Source organism: Schistocerca gregaria, chromosome 2 (assembly GCF_023897955.1).
Source record: "Schistocerca gregaria isolate iqSchGreg1 chromosome 2, iqSchGreg1.2, whole genome shotgun sequence".
Lineage (NCBI taxonomy): Eukaryota > Metazoa > Arthropoda > Insecta > Orthoptera > Acrididae > Schistocerca > Schistocerca gregaria.
The window spans coordinates 344,925,428-344,947,294 of NC_064921.1; the positions used below are offsets into that span (position 1 = coordinate 344,925,428).

The 21,867-nt window shown below is 38.9% G+C and overlaps 1 protein-coding gene across 4 annotated transcripts in view; it reads left to right on the plus strand.

Annotated features, from left to right (window-relative positions):
* Positions 1-21,867, plus strand: part of LOC126337021 (serine/threonine-protein kinase mTOR) — a 236,436-nt gene that overhangs the window by 10,787 nt on the left and 203,782 nt on the right. For all 4 annotated transcript variants that reach the window (XM_050001292.1, XM_050001294.1, XM_050001291.1 and 1 more), the window contains 3 exons: positions 5,368-5,497; positions 5,644-5,879; positions 18,827-19,023. In XM_050001292.1, the coding sequence (XP_049857249.1) occupies positions 5,368-5,497; positions 5,644-5,879; positions 18,827-19,023 (563 nt within the window). The remainder of the gene's footprint in view (positions 1-5,367; positions 5,498-5,643; positions 5,880-18,826; positions 19,024-21,867) is intronic.

Below are 21,867 nucleotides of genomic sequence, written 5' to 3' on the forward strand. Positions count from 1 at the left end.
ACTACATGAAGTATCATGCTCCAAAAAATTAGACACTTGAAAAACAAAGTTAATAATCACGTTGTTTATATTAATGACCTAGGAAGCAGGAATTAGTTGATGTCCTTTACTAGACTGAGCACCATATAAACACAAGTAGCTCTTTTGCAGAACAACAAATGGAAGCAAATTTTGTAATCGCACAGATTTAATTATTAAGCTTTACAGAGCTCTGTAGGAAAATCTTCAAAAGTTCTTTACAAAATTGAAACCATATGCCTATTATGCCCCATGCCTGACAGTAAGTGAGAGTTGGGATGTTGAGATTAATTTTTTGAATGAGTCCACATGATATAGTAATTTATTATTGTGCACCACAGTACCACCTTAACAGACAACATTTTTGTATGTGAGGGTATAACAACAAATTAGTTAGTGTTCATCCAGTTTTAAATGGGTTATCTGACCATGATGATTAATTAGCCATAATAGACAACACAACATCTGTAAATCATAGCCGGTTGGAATGTCCGAGCAGTTCTAGGTGCTACAGTCTGGAACTGCGCGACCGCTACGGTTGCAGGTTCAAATCCTTCTTTGAGCATGGATGTGTGTGATGTCCATAGTTAGTTAGGTTTAAGTAGTTCTAAGTTCTAGGCAACTGATGACTTCAGAAGTTAAGTCCCATAGTGCTCAGAGCCATTTGAACCATTTTTTGTAAATCATATTTAACTAAGAAACCCATTTAGAGGAGATATTGAACCATACACACACACATTTTTACACTACAAGATTTTAGCTATCAGACACATGTATGTATCACCACTTTTCTCCCTGGACACTGTGTTCACACAGGGGTGAGTAGTGGTTTTGGTTGATCTTCATTAGTGAAGGTACGGTATAAGTACGGGTTGGAGAAGGGGAGCAATAGCACAATAGGGGTTGGGGAAAGTGCTGTCTCTGGAAGCATTGATATGATGGGAACAGGATGATTGTGTAACATTGGAGAGATCTGCTGGGTGATAGAAGGGTGGGGAGGGGGGGGGAGGATAGAGGTAGAAAGGGGAAGGACTAAGATGTCTGTGCCGGGTGGGTAGAAGGTGTGTGTGAGGCTGGAGGATGGAGAACAGGGCTAGCAAAGGTTGAGGCCAGGAGGGTTGCAGGAATGAAGGATATATTGCAGGGATAGTTTCCATCTGAGCAGTTCAAAAAAGCTGGTGTTTCTGGTAAGGTCAGAATGGCATGGGCTGTAAGCAGCCATTGATGTCAAGCTCATCATATTACATGGCACAAGTGGCAACTGGGTGCTCTAGCTGTCTCTTGGCCACAGTTTGATGGGGGCCATTCATGCAAACAGATTGCATGTGAGTGGCTGTGCCTGCTTAGAATGCTGCACAGTGGCTGCAGCTGAATTGGTGGTCTACATAGCTTCTTTCACAGGTGGCTGTCTCTCCGATAGGGTAGGAAATGCCTGTGACAGAACTGGAGTAGATGGCTGTGGGGGAGGATATATAGAAAATGTCTTGCAACCTGGTCTTTTAGGGGCATATGAGAGACTTGGGGCAGAGGTTGGGTTCAGAGATGCGAAAGGAGCAGAGAAGGAAACAGCCTAAGGTGGGTGAATGATGGATTTCCACTGTGGGATGGGTGAGGAGGGCAGTGAGGCCAATATTTGTCATTTCAGGGCATGATGAGAGGTAGATGAAACTCAGGCAGAGAACATAATTCATTCGCTCCAGTTCTGCGTAGTACTAAGTCACGAGCTCCTTTTGTTACCAGTCAGTAGGTACAAGGGGAATGGTAGCTCACTAGATCACTGGGTGGAGAGGATCATTTCTATCTGTGAAGGACTGGGCAGGACTCTGGATGTATTTCATGGACTGCTCATTCCTGCAAATCTGACTGTATGGAGAGGGCTTTTTGGTGTGAAATGGTTGACAGTTGGCAAAATGGAGTTGATGGGTTTGGTTGGTGGGTTTGATATGGATGGAGATGCTGATTGAGCCCTCCTTCAGGCAGCTTGATGGACTGATGAGGACAAGGTGAAGCAAATGAGGGAAAAGTTGTTGAGGTTCTGGAGGAATGTGTATCATGTCTTCACCCTTGATCAGAATTATGAATATTTCATCACTGAATCTGAATCACGTGAGGGATTCGGGATTTTGGATGGTTGGTAAGGATTCCTCTAGATGACCCTTGAGTAATTTGGCATAGGATAGTGCCAAGCAAGTGCCCATAGCCATTCAACAGATTTGTTTGTAGGTAGTGCATTCAAAGGTGAAGGTGAAGATATAGTTGGTCACAGCAACCAGGGGGAACGTTGTGGGTTTGGAGTCATTCGAGCATTGGGAAAGATAGTGTTCAGTGGTGGCAAGGCAGTGGGCATTGCGGATGTTTGTGTTGACTGAGGTGGCATTGGCAGTAATGAGCTTGGTGCTTAGTGATAAAGGGACAGGAACTGTGGTTAGTTAATAGATAACAAGGGTAGTGTCTTTTAGTACATTTTTAAATAAATTACTCTACATCTTAAACTATTGTTGCCCATTGAAACTGTCAAATACAGCACCAGTAGAATATCAGAGAAAATGTGTATAACAACAGGCATCAAAATATCGTGTAAAAGAAAGAAAGATCTATACAGGATCACCAGAATAAATACCAATGTATGACTGCTTTCCTATTATAGGAGGCATTGTTCTATATTGAGAAGAATTATTGGAAAATCAAAAAGCTTACATGTTATGTCAGAGCTAAGAAAACAAAAGCAAAAAACGTATACTGCATAGTGAGAAAGAAAATGGAGGCTTCTATCTGTCTAAATGTTCCTGAGAACCTCGGTACAATGGGCTCAAAGCAAAAAGTATTACGGTTTATGCAACAATGAACACCACAAGCATCCAATCATTTCGAGAGCATCCCAACTCATTCCAAGTAAATCAGGAAAACAGTTAATTATTTCAAAAGCAAAATTCTTGTAAGGTTAATAACATTCCATGTAACACATTGGAAATGCGCTCTTTTTGGGAAAGCTACTGTATTCAGTCATACATTTAATGTATCCCTTTCATAAGGTATATTCACGGACAGACTGAAGTGTGTCAGTATTAAATCCCTCTTGAAGAAAAGTAGTAGGATGGTTATTACTAATTATCAGTCTGTTTCATTATTAATTTCCCTTTCAAAAGTTTGCAAAAAGGTAGTGAATGATATTTAAAAACGGTTGAGTGTATCTGCAAGTAACGTTTTTTAATCTGCCTAGTCATTTAACTGTGTAAATCACAGCATTCATGTGGAAAAACTTGAAGTTTATGCTTTCTGAGATGTATTCAATAAGTGGTTTACATCATAATTAACTGATATGAAGCTAAGGCCCACTCCTATCAGGTGGGTTATGCATCTTCATGATAAATCTTCCAAACAGTGAAACAAAATGTTACTGGAGCTCCACAGGATTCAATTCTGGGACCACTCCCATTCTTGAGATATTTTTGCCAGCCAGTGTAAGTTGAATGGATCTCTCTCTCTCTCTCTCTCTCTCTCTCTCTCTCTCTCTCTCTCTCTCTCTCTCTCTGCATGTGCGCGTGTGCGCGCATGAATGCATGCATGTGTGTGCACGTGCACTCACTCCTATCAAGCCCAAAAGTGCTGCAACTACAAAACAAGCATTAAATCAAATATTTAACATTATTATTGATTGGTTCTTCGTAAATGATCAGTCACTTAAGTTAGAAAAAGCATTTCTTTTTGTTATGCACAAGGCAAGGTATATGATTACCAATAACGATACAGCTTGAGGAAAGGAAGTATGTAAAACTAGTTCTTCAAAATTCTGGGGTGTGAGATTGATCAGAACTACGGTTGGAAATTGTTTATTATAGAGCTTCTCAAATGCTTCAGCTCATCAGTAGGTGTTCTACATATAATTGTTGGTTTTGGTGGTAAAAAGGTTTGAAAATAAGCTTATTTTGAATACTTTGATTTATTGATGCCGTACAGACTAATTTTATGGGGCAGTTTCATACATAGCCACAAAGTATTCAGTGCACAGAAACATGCTGTAAGGATGGCATCCTTGAATTTCATTTAGGTAATTGTTTAAAAAATTAGACATTCTAACAACAGTCTCACTATGCATTTACTCTCTTATAAAGTTTGTTGTGACGAATCAAACAGTATTTGAAAATAATAATAGGATTCACAAGTATAACAATAGGAACAGGAACAGACTCCACTTCCCACAACTTGACCGTACTTCTGCATAGAAAGAGCAAAGTGTGCAGTCATAAAAATAAATTGCCAACTTCCTTACCAATTAAAGATGTTAGCAGTAATGCAAGTTTAAAAAAAAAATAATTAAATATTTTCTACTTGACAACCACCCCTACTGTATAGATGGATTTCTGAGTAGATAGTACATATGTGGTTGGGTTACATTCATCAAATTCTGTTTTAATTTAAGATTAAAATGACCAGCATGTATGTTTTTACAGAAAAAATATATTTTATGTAAACTTGACATGTTTCATGTGATAACAAACAGAAAATGCAAAGAAACTAAGCACTATGAACATTTTTAGGACACTGAGTCACAGACTAGTGATCAGGAATTGTGAACTGCCTCTCCTCCCATTACCTTCCAAATACTGTATGATGATACAAACTGCCTGCCTCTAGGTTATAAATTTCACAGCCATAGTATTAATGATATCAGCTACAGAGGCAGGTAACTGAGCTATTGCTCTGTTTCTAAGAACATTGATGAACTGTCAAACGTGTAACTTTCTTTCTTTTGGGCCCTATCTTAGTACACAGATGTAATCTGTAATTAATGAATAAAAAGCTAAATTAATAAATAATCAATCAAGACTTTTATGTATAAAAACAAAATGAAAAAAACTGAACAAAGTCAATAATGTGCTGCCGAGTTGTTATTTCTATTTTATGCACAGTATTTTGACGGCTGACCCTGATGTCTTCTTCAGCTGCTGTGAGTTTTGCTGTTGTGTGTACTTGCTCCCTGGACTGCAGCCAGACAGTGATTATTTAAATTAGCTTGGGTAGTTAAATTGAGAAGCGATTTCTACTCATCTGTGCCTGCACATTGCAAATATAGTCAGTTGCTCAGAAGAGGATCCTTTTTATTGTATCGTATGCATTCACATATATAACACAGAAGAAGGGACTTAATACATGTGCATGCTGTTATTAGTCTGATTTTTTTGTTCATGGTTCGTATTCTTAAATATGTGTGTGTCATTTGCTTATATATTAGAAGCAGGGAGAATGGTGGGATTAATTTTTGCTGTACTAAGGTAATTGATTTATTTTCCATTGACCTGTCAGTGAATATTGTCCAGATACACATGCTTTTTTTAAAAAAAATTCCAGGTGAAAACAGAGTTACGTGAAGTGTCTGTGGAGGAACAGACTTCATTCATGGATGAATTCAATCATCATATTTTTGAAATGGTCTCTGGCTCAGATGTTAATGAAAAGAAAGGTGGAATATTGGCAATAGGTAAGTTAATCTAAGGATATGCATTCAATTAATTCATTTCATGTCATTTGCTTTACACTTTTGTGTCTGAACTACTTTGAAATGTGTGTTGTAAAGATTCTAAATTGTTTATTATGTGTATAATAAAATACCATTGTTGTCAACAGTGTGTTTGATCAATGCTGATGTTGGAAACATGAATACAAGAGTGAGCAGATTTGCAAATTACCTTCGAAATTTGCTTCCATCAAATGACACCACTGTTATGGAATTAGCAGCAAAAACAGTAGGAAAATTAGCCCTAGTTTCTGGAACGTATGCTGCTGAATATGTTGAATTTGAGGTAAAGCGTGCATTTGAGTGGCTCAGTGGAGATCGACAAGAGGGAAAACGACTTGCAGCGGTAATTTCCAACATTAAATGTTTTATTCTTGTGCAGCTTTTATCTATTAAAGTGTTCTCATATTGAACAGCAACATTCTGTTAACATACAGAAAGTGATATATGACATTTATTCCCTAGATACCTAGATAAGATCCTACATTAAGGCAAGTGTGGGATGGTTCCATTGAAAAGAACACAGCACATTTCCATATCTTCACTTATGCATTTGGAGCGTGTGGTGTTTCCTAGGACCTGGTTGTCAATAAGACATTTAAGCTTCCTCTGTCTTTAACACACACATCCGCAAGTTTTTTTTTTTTTTTTAAGGAAAAAATTATAACTATTAAAATTTTAAATTCCATCAGGCAAAATGAATACACTAATGAGAGCAACAACAATTATTTATTTATTTACACATTTTACGACCACATTGGAGCGCTTTATTCAATCCATATACATTTCAATTTTAATGCTAGTTGTAGATTTGGCTTTCCTCTTCTGCTCCCAAAACTTTCCCATCCTTTCCGACCTGGCTGCCCTTTCTTCATCAGTTATGGTGTATTTTTTGCCTGTAAATGTCTTTAGTTTGAATCTCGGGTCATTGTGTTTCAGGATCTTCTTCTCTTCTCCACCTTCAGTTTGTTGCATTGTCAAGCCTAACTCATCTGAATCATCTTGAACTTCTTTGTATCAGTTGTTCTTGGTCTTACTTTTCCAAAAGTAGGTGAACAATCATTTCAGTAGCCTGGTTTCTGGTAGTCTGGAAATGTGGCAGAAAAAAGCAACCCTCCTTTTTCCTATTGTGTCAATTATTGACTCAGTTTCTTGGTATACAACTTTGTTAGGTAACAGTCATCACTGTCTCTCTACTTGGTATTTTTTGTTTATAATTGTTCTAAGGATTCTTCTGTCTGCCTTCTGTAGTTTGTCTGTGGTTGATTTGGTATTCACCTTGAACAGTGTTTCAGTCGCATAGGTTGCTTCAGGTTTAATAGCAGAATGGTAGTATGTGAATTTTGCATTTATCGAGAGACATTTCTTCTTGTATGTTGGCCATGTGATGCGTTGCACTTGTTTCAGTTTAGTTGTTCTGCTTTCTACTGACATTTCCTCATTTGCATTCCAATTTATAACCTCCCCAAAATATTTGAATTTATTTACAATTTTAATTTGTTTGTTATCATTCATTGTAATGGCTGATGTTTCAACCTTGAAGTATGGCATCATTTCTGTCTTTTCAAACAAGATCCATAGTCCAACTTTTGCTGCTGTTTTTTCGAGTTCTTCAATTTGGTGTTCAACCTCTTCCGCGCTATTTGCGAGCAGCGCTAGATCATCAGCGAAGGCCAGGCAATTGAGTTTGGTATTTCTGCCAATCTTGATGTTTGGTTGGCATTTCTTATTCCACTCTCGCATGACTTTCTCCAGTGTGCAGTTAAATAGTAGTCATGAGAGACCATCCCTCTGTCGAAGTCCAGTCCAGGTTTCAGATGATTCATGTAGTTCCTTTCTGAATTTAACTTTTGATTTAGTATTTTAAGGGTGAGTCCAAAAAGATTAATGAGTTTCAGATGGCAATCCAATTTCCGGGGTTTTTAAGTAATGACTCGGAATAGATACTGTCATATGCTTTCTTGAAGTCAACAAAAGTGGTGACGAACATCTTGTTTATCACTCTTTGATGTTTCATGATGCACTTAAGGCTGATAATTTTATCTGGAAAGTTTCTTCCAGGACAAAATCCTCCTTGATAACCTCCAAGTTATTGGTGGAGTTGTTCCTGAATTCTTGTAAAGATAATTCTAGACAAGATCTTATATGTGACATCAAGCAGCAAAATCCCCTGATAGTTGTTTGGATCCAATCTATCACCATTTTTGTGTATTGGGTGGATTATAGCTGTATTCCACTCTTCTGGCATTTTTTCAGAATTCCTTATGTCTACTACGTGGTCATGGAGGTTCGAAGTGTTTTTTTATTTGCGTTCTTCCACAGCTCTGCGACCAGTTGATTCTCCCCTGCTGCTTTGTAGCTCTTGAGCCAACTAGTTGCTTCGATCACTTCACTGAGATCTGGTGATTTAATCTTCTCTGGAAGTGTTTTGTTTTTTTGGATGTGGTTCAAAATCTAGGTATTCTTTCAGTTCCTCGGCATTTAGAAATTCTTTGAAGTGATCAGCTAGAATGTTGGCATTGTCTTGATTATTGTGTACTAGTTTCCCATTTTTATTTTTCATCATGAATGTGGGTGGTGTAATACCTTGATTGATATTTTCTGAATGTCCTAAAATAGTCCCTTGTTTTATGTTGTTTGAATGATTCCTCTTTGAAACTGAGGGTTTCTTTTTGGTGGTCTCCTTTGATTTCCTTGGCTGTTTGTCTTCTGGCAGTGATTAGCTCTTCTCGAGATCTTTCAGTTTTCTTTTGCTGGCCATTCAGACATGCTTTGTGCTTATTCTGTATTGCTTTATCACATTCTTCATTCCACTAGACATGTTTCTTTCTTCTTCTTCTGATGGGAGCAATCTCTTCGACAATATTTTTCAGTTTATCAATAATTATTCCCAGTTCATCGCTTTGAAGTGTTTTGGATTTCTCTGAATACAACACATTATTTATTAAATAGCTGGGGTCATATTTTCTCCTTCTAATGGATTTTGATGGTTTGGTTTTCTTTCTTGGGGTTAACTTCATTTTTATCTTTGGAATGTAATGATCTGAATTGATGTCCACCCCACAAAGGACTTTTCTTGGACCCATGATGCTCTGTACCCAAGAAGGTGGATTCTCTAATTCTAATGAGACTCTCCATGTTGTGCTGATTGTTTGATCAGTGATCAGTGTTCTGATCGTGGTCAGGATTTATGATTCCAGATGTGATCTGGAAAAGTGATAAATGAAATATGGTGGGATGATGAATGATATTGTGGAGTGGGTTTGGTCCACGAGAGCTATTTTATTTTGATCATGTGTGCCAGCAAGGCTGGTTAGGACAATCCCCCCCCCCCACCCCCCCCACCCCCACCATCTGCCACCTGGGCCGTGCCACAGTATGAGAATTGACTGTGTTTTACAAAACTTAAATTAGATAGGTGGTGCGGCTCTGAGTACCTCTACAATAGAGGTAACTGTACTTTAAGTGCAATCAACAACAAAAACATAACAAGGATAATGGAATTAATCAAATTAAATCAGTTGATGCTGAGGGGATAAGAGTAGGAAACAAGACACTTAAAGTAGTAGACGAGTTTTGCTATTTGGACAGCAAAGTAACTGATGAAGGCCAAAGTAGAGAGGATATAAAATGCTCACAGGGAATCGTAAGAAAAATATTTCTGAAGAAGAGAAATTTGTTAACATTGAATATTAACTTAAGTGTTAGGAAGACCTCTCTGAAGCTAATTCTCTGCAGTGTAGCCGTCTACAGAAGTGAAAAATGTATTCTAAACAGTTTAGGCAAGAAGAGAAAATGTGGTGCTCCAGAAGGCTGCTGCTGATTTGATGGGTGGATCATGTAACAAATGAGGTAGGTACTGAATGGAATTGGGGAGACAAGAAATTTGTGTCACAACTTGAGTAAAAGAAGGAATTGGTTGTTAGGACACACTCTGAGACATCAAGGGATCACCAATTTAGTATTGGAGGGAAATGTGTGTTTTTGTGTGTGTGTGTGTGTGTGTGTGTGTGTGTGTGTGGTTGGTGGGGGGGGTCACTAAAAAAGAGAGGAAAGGAATAGAATAGAAGCTGAATGGTTAGTCTTGAGAGATGAACTAGTGAAGGCAGCAGTGGACCCAACATGGAAAAAGATGAGGCCCGGTAGGAATCCTGGGATAACACACAATATATTGATTATAACTGATGAAAGGAGAAAATATAAAAATGCAGCAAATTGAAGCAGAAAAAAAGACAGTACAGATGTCTGAAAAATTAAATTGTCAGAAAGTGCAAAATAGCAAAGCAGGAATGGTGGGATAAGAAACACAAGGCTGTAAAAGCATGAATGGCTAGGAGAATGATAGATGTTACCTGCAGAAAAACTGAAAAGATTCTCTGGAAGAAAGAATAGCACTATTATGAATATAAAGAGCTCTGATGGGAAAACAGTACTAAGCAAAGAAAGGAAGGCTGAAGGGTGGAAAGAATATGTAGAGGCTCTGTACAAATGAAACAAAACTCAAATACAATCTTATAGAAAGAGAAGAAGAATTAAATGTAGATGACATAGGAGATTTGATTCTGCAAGAGGAATCTGATAGAGCACTGAAGGACATTGGTGGAATCGAGGCTCCTAAAGTAGACTACATCCTTTCAGAATTATCAAGATACATCCAGTCATGACAAAACTATTGCACCTTCTTATGGAAGATACATGAGACGGGTGAAGTGCTGTTGGATATTAAGAAGAGCATAGTAATTTCTGTTTCAAAGGAGGCATGTGCTGACACATGTGCTTATTACCGAATTATGTCATGTTTGCACATACTGACACAAATTATTTATGGAAGAATGAAAAAATGATAGAAGCCGACTGTGAGAAAGATCAGCTTGGGCTCCAGAGAAATTTAGAAAGATTTTCTTTATAGCTTTTGTAGATTTAAATAAGAATCAACAGCAAACCAACAACAATAGTTTAAATATACATTCTAATGTCAGAAGCAGAAGGAATAGAGACAGTGGAAATATATGAAGATACTAAATGTGTAATTCAGAATGTAAAGGGAGATGATAATTTACAGGGTGTATACAACCTGGGATCTGGGAAAATCCTGGAATTTTTTCATCTGGGAGAAAACTGGGAAAAAACTGGGAATTTTTTTAGAATTCCAGGAATGTTTTGTTGTTTTAGTTTTCAGTTAATTTTTTGTAATTTTGACCGGTAAGAATCAGTCCTCTAACAAAGGATATTACTGTATACCACTACTGCAGAACAATACTGCACCAATAAAACGTGAACAAGAAAAAAACAAAAATAAAATGTAAATTGCAAAGGAAATGTGCCATATACAACAACAAAACACAGTGCTCATATAAGCGTTTGCCAACAGCAAAATGTGTCAAAGCCCTTAGGAAGCTATGCAGTGCTTCATAACAACAAATTGCCTCCCATGAGCATGATGTCACAACTGTTTACATTAGATTTGTTTTAGCAGTTACAAGTGGGCTCACACGTATGCGCAGTTGAGTGGCGTATCAGTAGTACCTTCTCCCTGTTTCTGGCTACAGAAATGTCGCTCTTGGCTGTGTAAGGAGTCGGAGCAAGCAGCTAGATGCAATGAGGTAAAATTTTATTGCTGCGCCCAAGCTGCCAGATTCTTGGATGTGCAGCAGGCCCGGATCTATGAGGGGGGAGGGGGGGGGGCACCAAATTCATACTCTTGAGGAGAAAAAACCTTGTTTCACATCTAGCGCACATTGGTCTATCGATTACTCATATGATTTTGATTTGCACCCCTGTTGGTTTTTGAACACACTCTGTAAGCTGATTTCTGAATGAATCATAAGCTGCGTGAGGTAGCCATGCAGTCTGAGGCCTGAGGTGGCTTGTCATGGTTTGCCCCCCCCCCCCCCCCCCCCCCCCAACCACCCGTCAGAGGTTTGAATCCTCCCTCGGGCATCGGTGTATGTGTTGTCCTTAGTGTAAGTTAGTTTAAGTTTTAAGTTAGATTAAGTAGTGTGTAAGCCTAGGGACCGATGACATCAGCAGTTTGGTTCCATAGTTTAAAAAAAATCATAAGTTGATTTTTGAATGCGTGCATAGTGTACGTGATATCTCTGTCAGGGGAATCCTTGTTGCATCTAGAAATAAACTTTACTGCAGGCAAAAGGGGACTGGGCTATACAAGCTGAGCGGAGTAAAGAGAAAGAGTGAACGCCAATCGCTGTCTGATTTGGTTTGGGAATGATAAGTGTTGCTATAATTATTAGGGAAATCCATAGATTCAGATGACCAGAGTGGAAATAAATGACTAACAGGAATAACAGGTAAGAAAGATTATGTATTATCTTCTTGGTGTATCCAGAAAAATGAAATTTTGTCAGAACATTTTTGGCCAGATTGCTACACTATTAAGAGCCAGTTGTACAGCCGCTTAAGTTCTATTCTGGAAGTAGTGTGGAAAATGGTTTGTGCGAACATAACAATGCCTAACCGGAAAATAATCAGGGATAACTAAACTGGAGGTTCTGGCAGGGTTAGTGAAGTTAACCAGCGAATAAGTTTTGATGAAGGCAGGAATAGTTCCAGAATTAGTCATGACAAGATTGTTTGTTAGAACGAGGAAGGAGAAAAAAAGGGACATAACACAAATTAGGTAAGAATAAGATGATTCCAAATTTATATAAAAATCTACTACTTTTTGATCTCATGCTCGAGAAACTGGAGCATATGAATGAAATGTGAAACTATTTTCTGACATAATGCTTTTTGCTTGTAGTAGGCCTAATAGGCATTTTATGTTGGTCTTTGTGAATTATATTCTGTTGTGTTATAAAAATGACCATTTGTGCCAAAACAGTCACATTTATTTGGTGTTTGTTACAATTTTTGCAGTGTTAGAAAGGCCTATTTTGTTTTATGTAGCAGACAGTGACAAAAGAGACGTAATCAAATCGAGAAACCACACCAGTGTTAGGTACTATTTGTACTAGCAGCTTACGCAGTATTAGACAACGATATTTCGATTTTTTCATGTACAAAACGTTTGATGAACTTTGATGAGGTATTGGATTCTTTCGCAGAAAGGAAAGTGTGCCATGTAAAGCAATATTAGAGAGAAAACAATGCTAGGAGGTAAGGATTGAAGAAATGTGTACTGTATTGCTTGTCTCTTGTCTTTACTGGTTTTATGTATCCTATATTTAATTTTATATCACCCAAAACAGAAATTTATTGGTTAACAGGCAATAGTTCTTGTTCTCCTGATCACAGATAATCCCATCCAGTATTAATTGCGTTTTTTTTAAAGAGGAGCAGGATGTCAATCCGGGCGACTGGAGCAGGAGAGGCACCACAGGACATTTTAATTTCCACTGTCCTGAATATAGTTTGATGGCATCCAGTTCAAAATACACGTTTCAGTTCTACAGAGTGAAATTCAGTGATGTGCAATAGAAGAATGCTGTGGGAAGAGGGGTGGCACTGCACTTTCTCACACTTAAGACCAAATAACATGTCTTACATTTCCTTGAACATGCAAGGGGCATTTGAAAAGTCCATGCAAAGTCCAAGAGATGGCACCACCAGTGCATATTGAGGTCATGTTTAGTTATTAGCATATTAGGAAAGAACGCACACCAAGTTTCACCCAAATTGGTCTATTTCTTTGTGTTTGGCATTCGTGTGAATCAAGAAAGTCGAGTGATTGTCAAGAAATGGAAAAGAAGAATTTTGTGTGGTGATTAAACATTACTTTATGAAAGGCAAAATGCATCAGGAGACTAAAGATAAGCTTGATGAACATTACGGTGACTCTGCATCTTCGATTAGAACAGTTTATAAGTGGTTTCAAAATTTTGCCATATGGGCACAAGTGATGCTGAACGTTCTGGACACCCTGTGGAGGTTATAACTCCAGAAATCACTGATAAAATCCATGATATGGTGATGGATGACAGAAGATTTAAGGTGTGTGAGATTGCTAGTGCTATGGGCATCTTGAATGAATAGGTATGTAATGTTTTGCATGAACATTTGGACATGAGAAAGCTATTCGCAAGATGGGTTCTGCGATTGCTCACGCTTGACCAAAAATTAAATCATGTGAAGTGTTGCAGGGATTGGTTTGCAGCTGGTCAGGAAGAATCTGCAGGACTTTAAGCGTCATTTCATCACTGTGGATGAAATATGGATACATTAATATACTCGTGAGACCAAACAACGATCTAAACAATGGGTTACCAAGGGAGAGTCTGCACCAAAAAAGGTGAAGACCAGTCCTACAGCCAGAAAGGTTATGGTGACTGTCTTTTGGGATTTACAAGGGATAATCCTGATCAACTATCTGGAAAAGGGTAAAGCTATTACAGGTGAATATTATTCATTTGTTATTGGACCGTTTGAAAACCGGGCTGCAAGAAAAACACCGGCAATTGGACCACAAAAAAATCCTTTTCCATCATGACAATGCACCAGCACACACCTCAGCAGCTGTGGTCGCAAAGTTAATGGAAATAGGATTTCAACTCGTTTCACATCCCCCCCTATTCTCCAGACTACTATTTGTTCCCCAATTTGAAGAAATGGCTGGCAGGACAAAGATATTATTCAAATGAGGAGGTGATTGAAGCAAGTAATACCTATTTTGCACACTTGGACAATTCCTGTTATTTGGAAGGGATCAACAAATTAGAATAGTGTTGTATGAAGTGTTTAAGTCTGAAAGGAGACTATGTCAAAAAATAAAAAGATTTACCCCAAATACGTAAGTAGTTTTCATTTTTGCATGGAGTTTTCAAACGCCCCTCGCATGGGGGGGGGGGGGGGGGTGCGCCAGTATCTTAGCATTGCCCTGGTTCAGAAATATCGTAGATCCGAGGCTGATGCGCAGTCTGAATTATAGTGGGAAAGTGTGTAGTCTCCATGTGACCCTTGTTTACATTTAGTGATTTTGCTGTTTCCTCTTCGTTTATTGCTGACACATCAAATCAAAATAAAATGGATTTCTGTGGCCAGGAGCTATCAAGTGAATTAAAATACATTCACATAAGTATGGAAGGCTAATATATATTATTAGTTTCAGATTTTATTTTATTTCTACTTTACTGACAGCCATGCATTAATCGTCTTGTGGAACAATGAAGCTATCTTTGTCAGTTTGCTAAAGAAATTTGGTTTTTATTAATCTTTTACACTGAGGCAATCATTGTGTTTGAAACAAAGTGTTTAGTTCGATGCTATTGGCTAATTTCAACTGCTCACTGCATTTCAAGTGCACGTTTTCGTGTTCTAGTATGTATGGAATTATGCCATAATAAAGAATCAAAAATGAATTAATACAGTACTGGTACTCCAAGAAAATTTACATCCCAAAACCGACACTGAAAAGCTTAATAGCAGGTCAAGGCTTACTTCATTGGCAATCTGGACATACGAATGTGCACTTTAAATGTGACATTTTAGTATGGTTCATGGAATTCCGATGCTCTTGGCTTATCCTCTGATGTCTTTTTTCTTTTCTGACATAACATAAGATCTTTTAATGTTTTACACGTACAAACATACAGATTTCCTGTGTCATAGCAGCTGCCAAAGCACGGTGGTGCCTGTTACTTGGTGCTCTCTGACGACTACTGAAATGAACCTATTTCTAATAGGGTATGGGAAAATATTGCGAATGGTGGATTGAAAAGTATTACTTTCAAAGTAAATTTCCTTTTATACAAGTTGAACCTGTGCGAGAATGTACGATGAATTTCTTAAATCACAGAGCGTTTGATGATGAACCATTTAGAAGTATTTTGAGCCCAGAAGATCAGACCTTCATGTCATTATTATGAGCAAATTGATGTGGTGCTATGGGGAAGCTCTCTCTTCCCTGAGGTAGCTAATTTATTTGTGGAAAAATTTGAGGACAAGTCACTGGACTCTGCTAAAAATTTTACTGCCACATTTGTGTGATATATTTTAATTATGAACATTATATGTATACTTTGGGAAGATTCCAGCTGCATTACATCATAGTGAGATAGAGATTATGGAATCAGGTATTGAACTGTAAGGTGTAGCCAGGATTAAGTACAGACTCTGATCACAATAAGTAATGATGAAGAGTAGACGAAGTGTAAGAGAATCATGCAAAAGAATTAGTGTGTGAAGAAGTGGAATACTAAAGTGTTACAGAATGATGAGATGTGTTTGGAGCTCTCTAAACTGTAGAAAAATTGATTACCAATGTAGACAGTTCAACTGGAGAGCAATGGAAATCTTTAAAAAAGGCAATTGCAAAAGTCGCAAAGACAAAAACAGGTACAAGGAAGGCAACTCCCAAGAAACATTGGGTAACAAATTAAATACTTCATATCACTTAGGAATGAAATAAATAGGAACTGCAGGGAACCCCAGGTGAAATAGCTGCAGGAAAAATATGACATTATTGAAAAAGAAATGGTCCTCTGAAAGACTGATTTAGCATACATAAAAGTCAAAACAGCTGTATTTGATGTTAAAAGCACAGATCTCATCATTAAGAATGCAATGAGAATTCCACTGTTAATCACAGAGGAGAGAGCAGATACATGGAAAGAGTACATTTGCGCCCTCTACATGGGAGGTAATGTATGATGGTGTGATAGAAGTACAAAAGGGAGTCGGTATGGAAGACACAGAGGACACAGTATTAGAGTCAGAGTTTAATATGGCTTTGGAAGACTTTTAATAAAATGAATCAGAAAGGTAAATAACATCACTTTGAAATTTTTAAGACCATTTGGAGGAATGTCAAGCAAACATTATTCAAGTTGGTGTGTAGAAGCTGTGAGACTATCATCAAACTTTTCGAAACCTACCATCCACACAGTACTGAAAAGAACAAGGGCACACAAGTGCAAGAACTATAGCACAATAGGCTTATCAGCTTATAAAAGCAAATTGCTAACAATAATAATACACTCCTGGAAATGGAAAAAAGAACACATTGACACCGGTGTGTCAGACCCACCATACTTGCTCCGGACACTGCGAGAGGGCTGTACAAGCAATGATCACACGCACGGCACAGCGGACACACAAGGAACCGCGGTGTTGGCCGTCGAATGGCGCTAGCTGCGCAGCATTTGTACACCGCCGCCGTCAGTGTCAGCCAGTTTGCCGTGGCATACGGAGCTCCATCGCAGTCTTTAACACTGGTAGCATGCCGCGACAGCGTGGACGTGATCCATATGTGCAGTTGACGGACTTTGAGCGAGGGCGTATAGTGGGCATGCGGGAGGCCGGGTGGACGTACCGCCGAATTGCTCAACACATGGGGCGTGAGGTCTCCACAGTACATCAATGTTGTCGCCAGTGGTCGGCAGAAGGTGCACGTGCCTGTCGACCTGGGACCGGACCGCAGCGACGCACGGATGCACGCCAAGACCGTAGGATCCTACGCAATGCCGTAGGGGACCGCACCGCCACTTCCCAGCAAATTAGGGACACTGTTGCTCCTGGGGTTTCGGCGAGATCCATTCGCAACCGTCTCCATGAAGCTGGGCTACGGTCCCGCACACCGTTAGGCCGTCTTCCGCTCACGCCCCAACATCGTGCAGCCCGCCTCCAGTGGTGTCGCGACAGGCGTGAATGGAGGGACGAATGGAGACGTGGCCTTTAAATATGTCTGCTTGTGTCTGTGTATGTGCGGATGGATATGTGTGTGTGTGTGCGAGTGTACACCTGTCCTTTTTTTCCCCTAAGGGAAGTCTTTCCGCTCCCGGGATTGGAATGACTCCTTACCCTCTCCCGTAAAACCCACATCCTTTCATTTTTCCCTCTCCTTCCCTCTTTCCTGACGAAGCAACTGCCAGTTGCGAAAGCTCGTAATTCTGTGTGTGTGTTTGTGTGTTTTGTTCATGTGCCTGTCTGCCGGCGCTTTCCCGCTTGGTAAGTCTTGGAATCTTTGTTTTAATATATTTTTCCCATGTGGAAGTTTCTTTCTGTTTTATTTACATCATCATTAATTTGAAGTATGCATACATAATGATTTAAAATGGAACTACCATGTAAAACTAATCGTAGGAAAGGCCAATGCCAAACTGAAATTCATTTAAAGGATATCAGAAAGGTTATGCCACACATGAATGGGAAGGCTTACAAAACTTGCACTTAACCAGTTCTTGAGCATTGTTCATCAGTCTGTCATCCTTAATAAGTAGGATTAATAGGAAAGAGAGAGATTACCCAAAGAAGAATAGTGTGTCTTGTCACAGATTTATTTAGTACGTGTGAATGCACCTCTGAGTTGTTCATACAACCCCAGTGGCAGACACTACAAGAGAGGCATGTTGCATCTCAATGTGGATTGCTAATAAAATTCTGATAGATAGCTTCCTACCATGTAAATCTAAGAAAAAGACCATGAAGATAAAATTATGTGATCCCTCGGATTTTCTCAGTATGATTGATTACTGGTGTTCTTCTAGGTGTTCAGCCAAACTGTTATTCCCATTTTATGCACAATATGTTGACAACTGAGTCAGTTTTTTTTCCTTCAAGTGCTGCGAAAAATTGTGTTATGTGTACTTGCTTCCTGGACTCCAACCAAGCAGTGAACTGTTGCCTGTTTGACGCCACTGTTTATAGTCAGTTTTGACTCTCGACATCTGTAATGTCCTTTGATGCTTTTTAACTTATTACTTATTTATCTTGACATGGGATTAGGAAGGTTAGCATACTGAGAAGACCACCTTTCTTGTGGCACAGCTTATCCAACTTGTGTACACTGTGGAACATCTGCCTGTAGAGTGAAGTGATGTGGTCTCTCAGATTTTCTCGACGTGATTGATTAATGCTACGCTTCCAGTGAGTACACATAACAGTATAACTTGAAGAAGACAACAGATTGAATGTCAAAATATGGTGGCTAAGATGAGAACAACAATTCGGCTTAACATCAGGAAGCATGCCATCAAGATAAAAATAGAGAGATTCAAGGCCAAATGGAGGCTTACCAACAGTACCGTGCACCATTTGTAACTGCAACAGGAAGGTTGGAAATGACTGTGGTACCCAAGTTTCCATCCATAACACACCATAATAAAGATCAAAGAGTATAGTTACCAGTTTATCTTAGGTTGTCTCATACATGAGATTTTGTTATGTCAGCCTGAGTTCTCTTATAACTATGAATCCAAAGATAAAGCTTTGGGTTTTTCTCTGTTACTGTAAACTTCTAGTGACTTACTATATACAATCTTATTTTCCTGATGCATCAGTGTGTAATTTTTAAATGTATCTCCAATGAGCTGTTGTGATACACATGTCTTAAATTTGCAGGTTTTAGTACTGAGGGAACTGGCTGTTTCTATGCCAACATACTTCTTTCAACAAGTTCAGCAATTCTTTGATCTCATCTTTAATGCTATTCGTGATTCAAAAGCAGTTATTCGCGAAGGAGCTGTAGAGGCACTCAGGGCTGCACTTGTCGTGACAACACAGCGTGAAACAGCTAAACAAACCCAGAAACCATTGTGGTAAGTTATCAGTTATGTTCAATTAATATATCAACTAATTAAATCAATTTTTATGTGTGACTGTGGTTCCAATTGTTTTTGGTGATGTCCAAATGTGGGACGCCATGCTACATAACAAATTAAAACATGCTTCTTGCCCCACATTACCTACTGTCTCTCTGCCTCTGTGTGTGTGTGTGTGTGTGTGCTCCTGAATGCTGCATCGTACGTATATAAAATGTTCTGATTCATACAGGGAAACCAGTGAAGTCTTTCAGGAATGTTCTCTCTCTCTCTCTCTCTCTCTCTCTCTCTCTCTCTCTCTCTCTCTCTCTCTCTCTCTCTCCCCCCCTCTCCCTCTCTCTCATGTTCTCTCTCTCTCTCTCTCTCTCTCTCTCTCTCTCTCTCTCTCTCTCACACACACACACACACACACACACACACACACAATGTATTAAAGTGTTATTTAAGTTATGTAAGGTAGTAAAGAATTTATGTGGAAACATTGTGTCAGAAGTGTTCCACTCTAAAATTGGAGACTAAAAATATAAGGATAAGTAACATGTACAGAGTGATAATGCCATTCACATGTATAAAACCGACAGTTGTACAATTTGTAACATGTAACATTCCCGACAATTTATGTACTCCAGTAACCCGTACTGTAAGGGATGTACACGACAGGTAAATGTATGTCACATTATTCATGTAATGCTTTGACTTTAAAAACACATGCAAATAAATAACGGACCATACACTTGTAGCTGACAGTAGGTCAGCACTGTATTGTGTACTTTCTTTTAAGAAATTGTCTTAGGATGATACTACACAGTTTTCAGGCTTTACCACACAAATAAACAAAGTATAGTACAGCACAGTAAATCTTGTGGCTGCTGTGCTACTTGTGATAGAAACAACTTAGTGGGACAGGTCATCCAGTGACAATTGCCACAAAATAAAAGAAATAGACCATAGTTCATTGCACAGCAACAGTTGCACAAGGAAACTTCACAGAGTGACAATTCAGCCCAGTGTGCCACCTTCCATTTGAATCAGTTAGTTCTATTTCTGACATGATTAGAATTGTGTAACTTTGTTAGAGTTGATCATCTATTGTGGCATTCGTTTAAAAAGTTTCAGTTTTACATAAATCTAGTAAACAGATCAAAACTACCTGTTCTGTTGCTCAGTGGCCACATTGCAACAAAAACAAAAGATGACAGACAAAGTCAAAATACTTAATTCCATCTTCCAAAACTGCTTCATAGTGGAAGATCATAATGTGGTTCCTATAGGGTCTTGTACCAAGGAAGCAAGGAAGAGGATTTTGTTATGGGTGGTCCTCTTTCTACAACACAAATGCACATGTGGATTAATACAGTTCTTTATTTACATGGAATAAAGTCCATGTGTTGTGGTACAAGCTCATCAGCAATAGCCCTCTTGCAGACAGTATCGGTAATCTTGCTATTACAAACTTTAGTCCAAGTCTGGTTGCTATCCACTGTTGTAGCCTGAGATGAACTACACCCACTCTGCGATCAAACTGACAGATACATAAATGGAGTGTGAGTTAGTTAGGCCCTGTGGTCAGTGGTGGTGGCCTAAATACTTGCTGTCAAGAGGGCGTTGGTAACGTGTTGCTTGTCAGTGTGTCTTTGGCCTCTCTCATGATCCAGTGCCTACTATTGATCTTTGCACTACATCTTTGCCGACCGGTGTGCTTACGCCAGCACAGTTCCTCCTTTCAATGTTCGCACTAATGCCAAAATGGCAGTTTTTGACAAGTGGTCTCAAAGTAAATAAACTAAAACCACTTAATAGTGGAAAGGCATCTGAAGTGAGTGAGAAACCTGTGAGACTCTACAGAGACTGAACAGTAGAATTTGTTTCCCTTCTAGTAGCAGTTTATCATTGGTTGTTGTAGGAACGAAGGCTACCATTCAGTTAGAAAAAAGAAGCACAAGGCTTTCCCATTTTCATTAAAGGTAATAAGGCGGAAGTGCATAAGTATAGGCTTATATTGCTGATGTCAGTCTGTGTAGAATTGTAGAACAGGTTTTATGCCCACACATTTGTGATGTTTTTGAGGAGCAGTAGTCTCCACTATAAAAATCGACATGGTTTCTGCAAGCAGAAATCTCGCAAAGTTCTGTTCATCCATGAGATCCAATAGTGACGGGAAGACATTCGTTACAGTTCAGCACTGTTGTTTAGAGTACCAAATGCAAGTTTACCAAGTGTCGGACAAGATTTGGGGCTGCATTCAGGATTTTCTTGTGGACACAATTTAACATGTCATTGTTAATTAAACAAATTGAAAAGAGGTACAAGTACCCAGAGGAAATATGATAGAGCCATTACTGTTTACTACGCGTATAAATGGTATAGTGGGTAAGACTGGAAACAGCAAGAGGCTTTTCGTAGATGATGTTTTTGTCTGTAGGAGGGTAGCAACACCAAAAGACTGTATCGAAGCCTTGCAGAGGATTGATGATTGATGCAGGGACTGGCAATTGAAACTCAGTGTAAATCAACATAATGCATTGTACACAAATAGATCCACTACTGTTATATTACACTGTTGCAACAAATAACTGAAAACAGGAACTACCACAAAATATCTAGGAGTAAATGTCCAGAGTAACCTAAAGTGGATCAACCACATAAAGCAAATTTTAAGAGAATCAGATGCCAGCTTGAGACTGACTGGAAGACTCTTATAGAAATGTAAATATCCATTAAAGAAGATGTGTACTGGATTGGATTAATTGAAGAAGCAGAGAAGATTAAATGAGGAGAAGCACATTCATCACAATGTCATTCAGGTATTACAGACATGCTCAGAAACTCTAGTGACATATG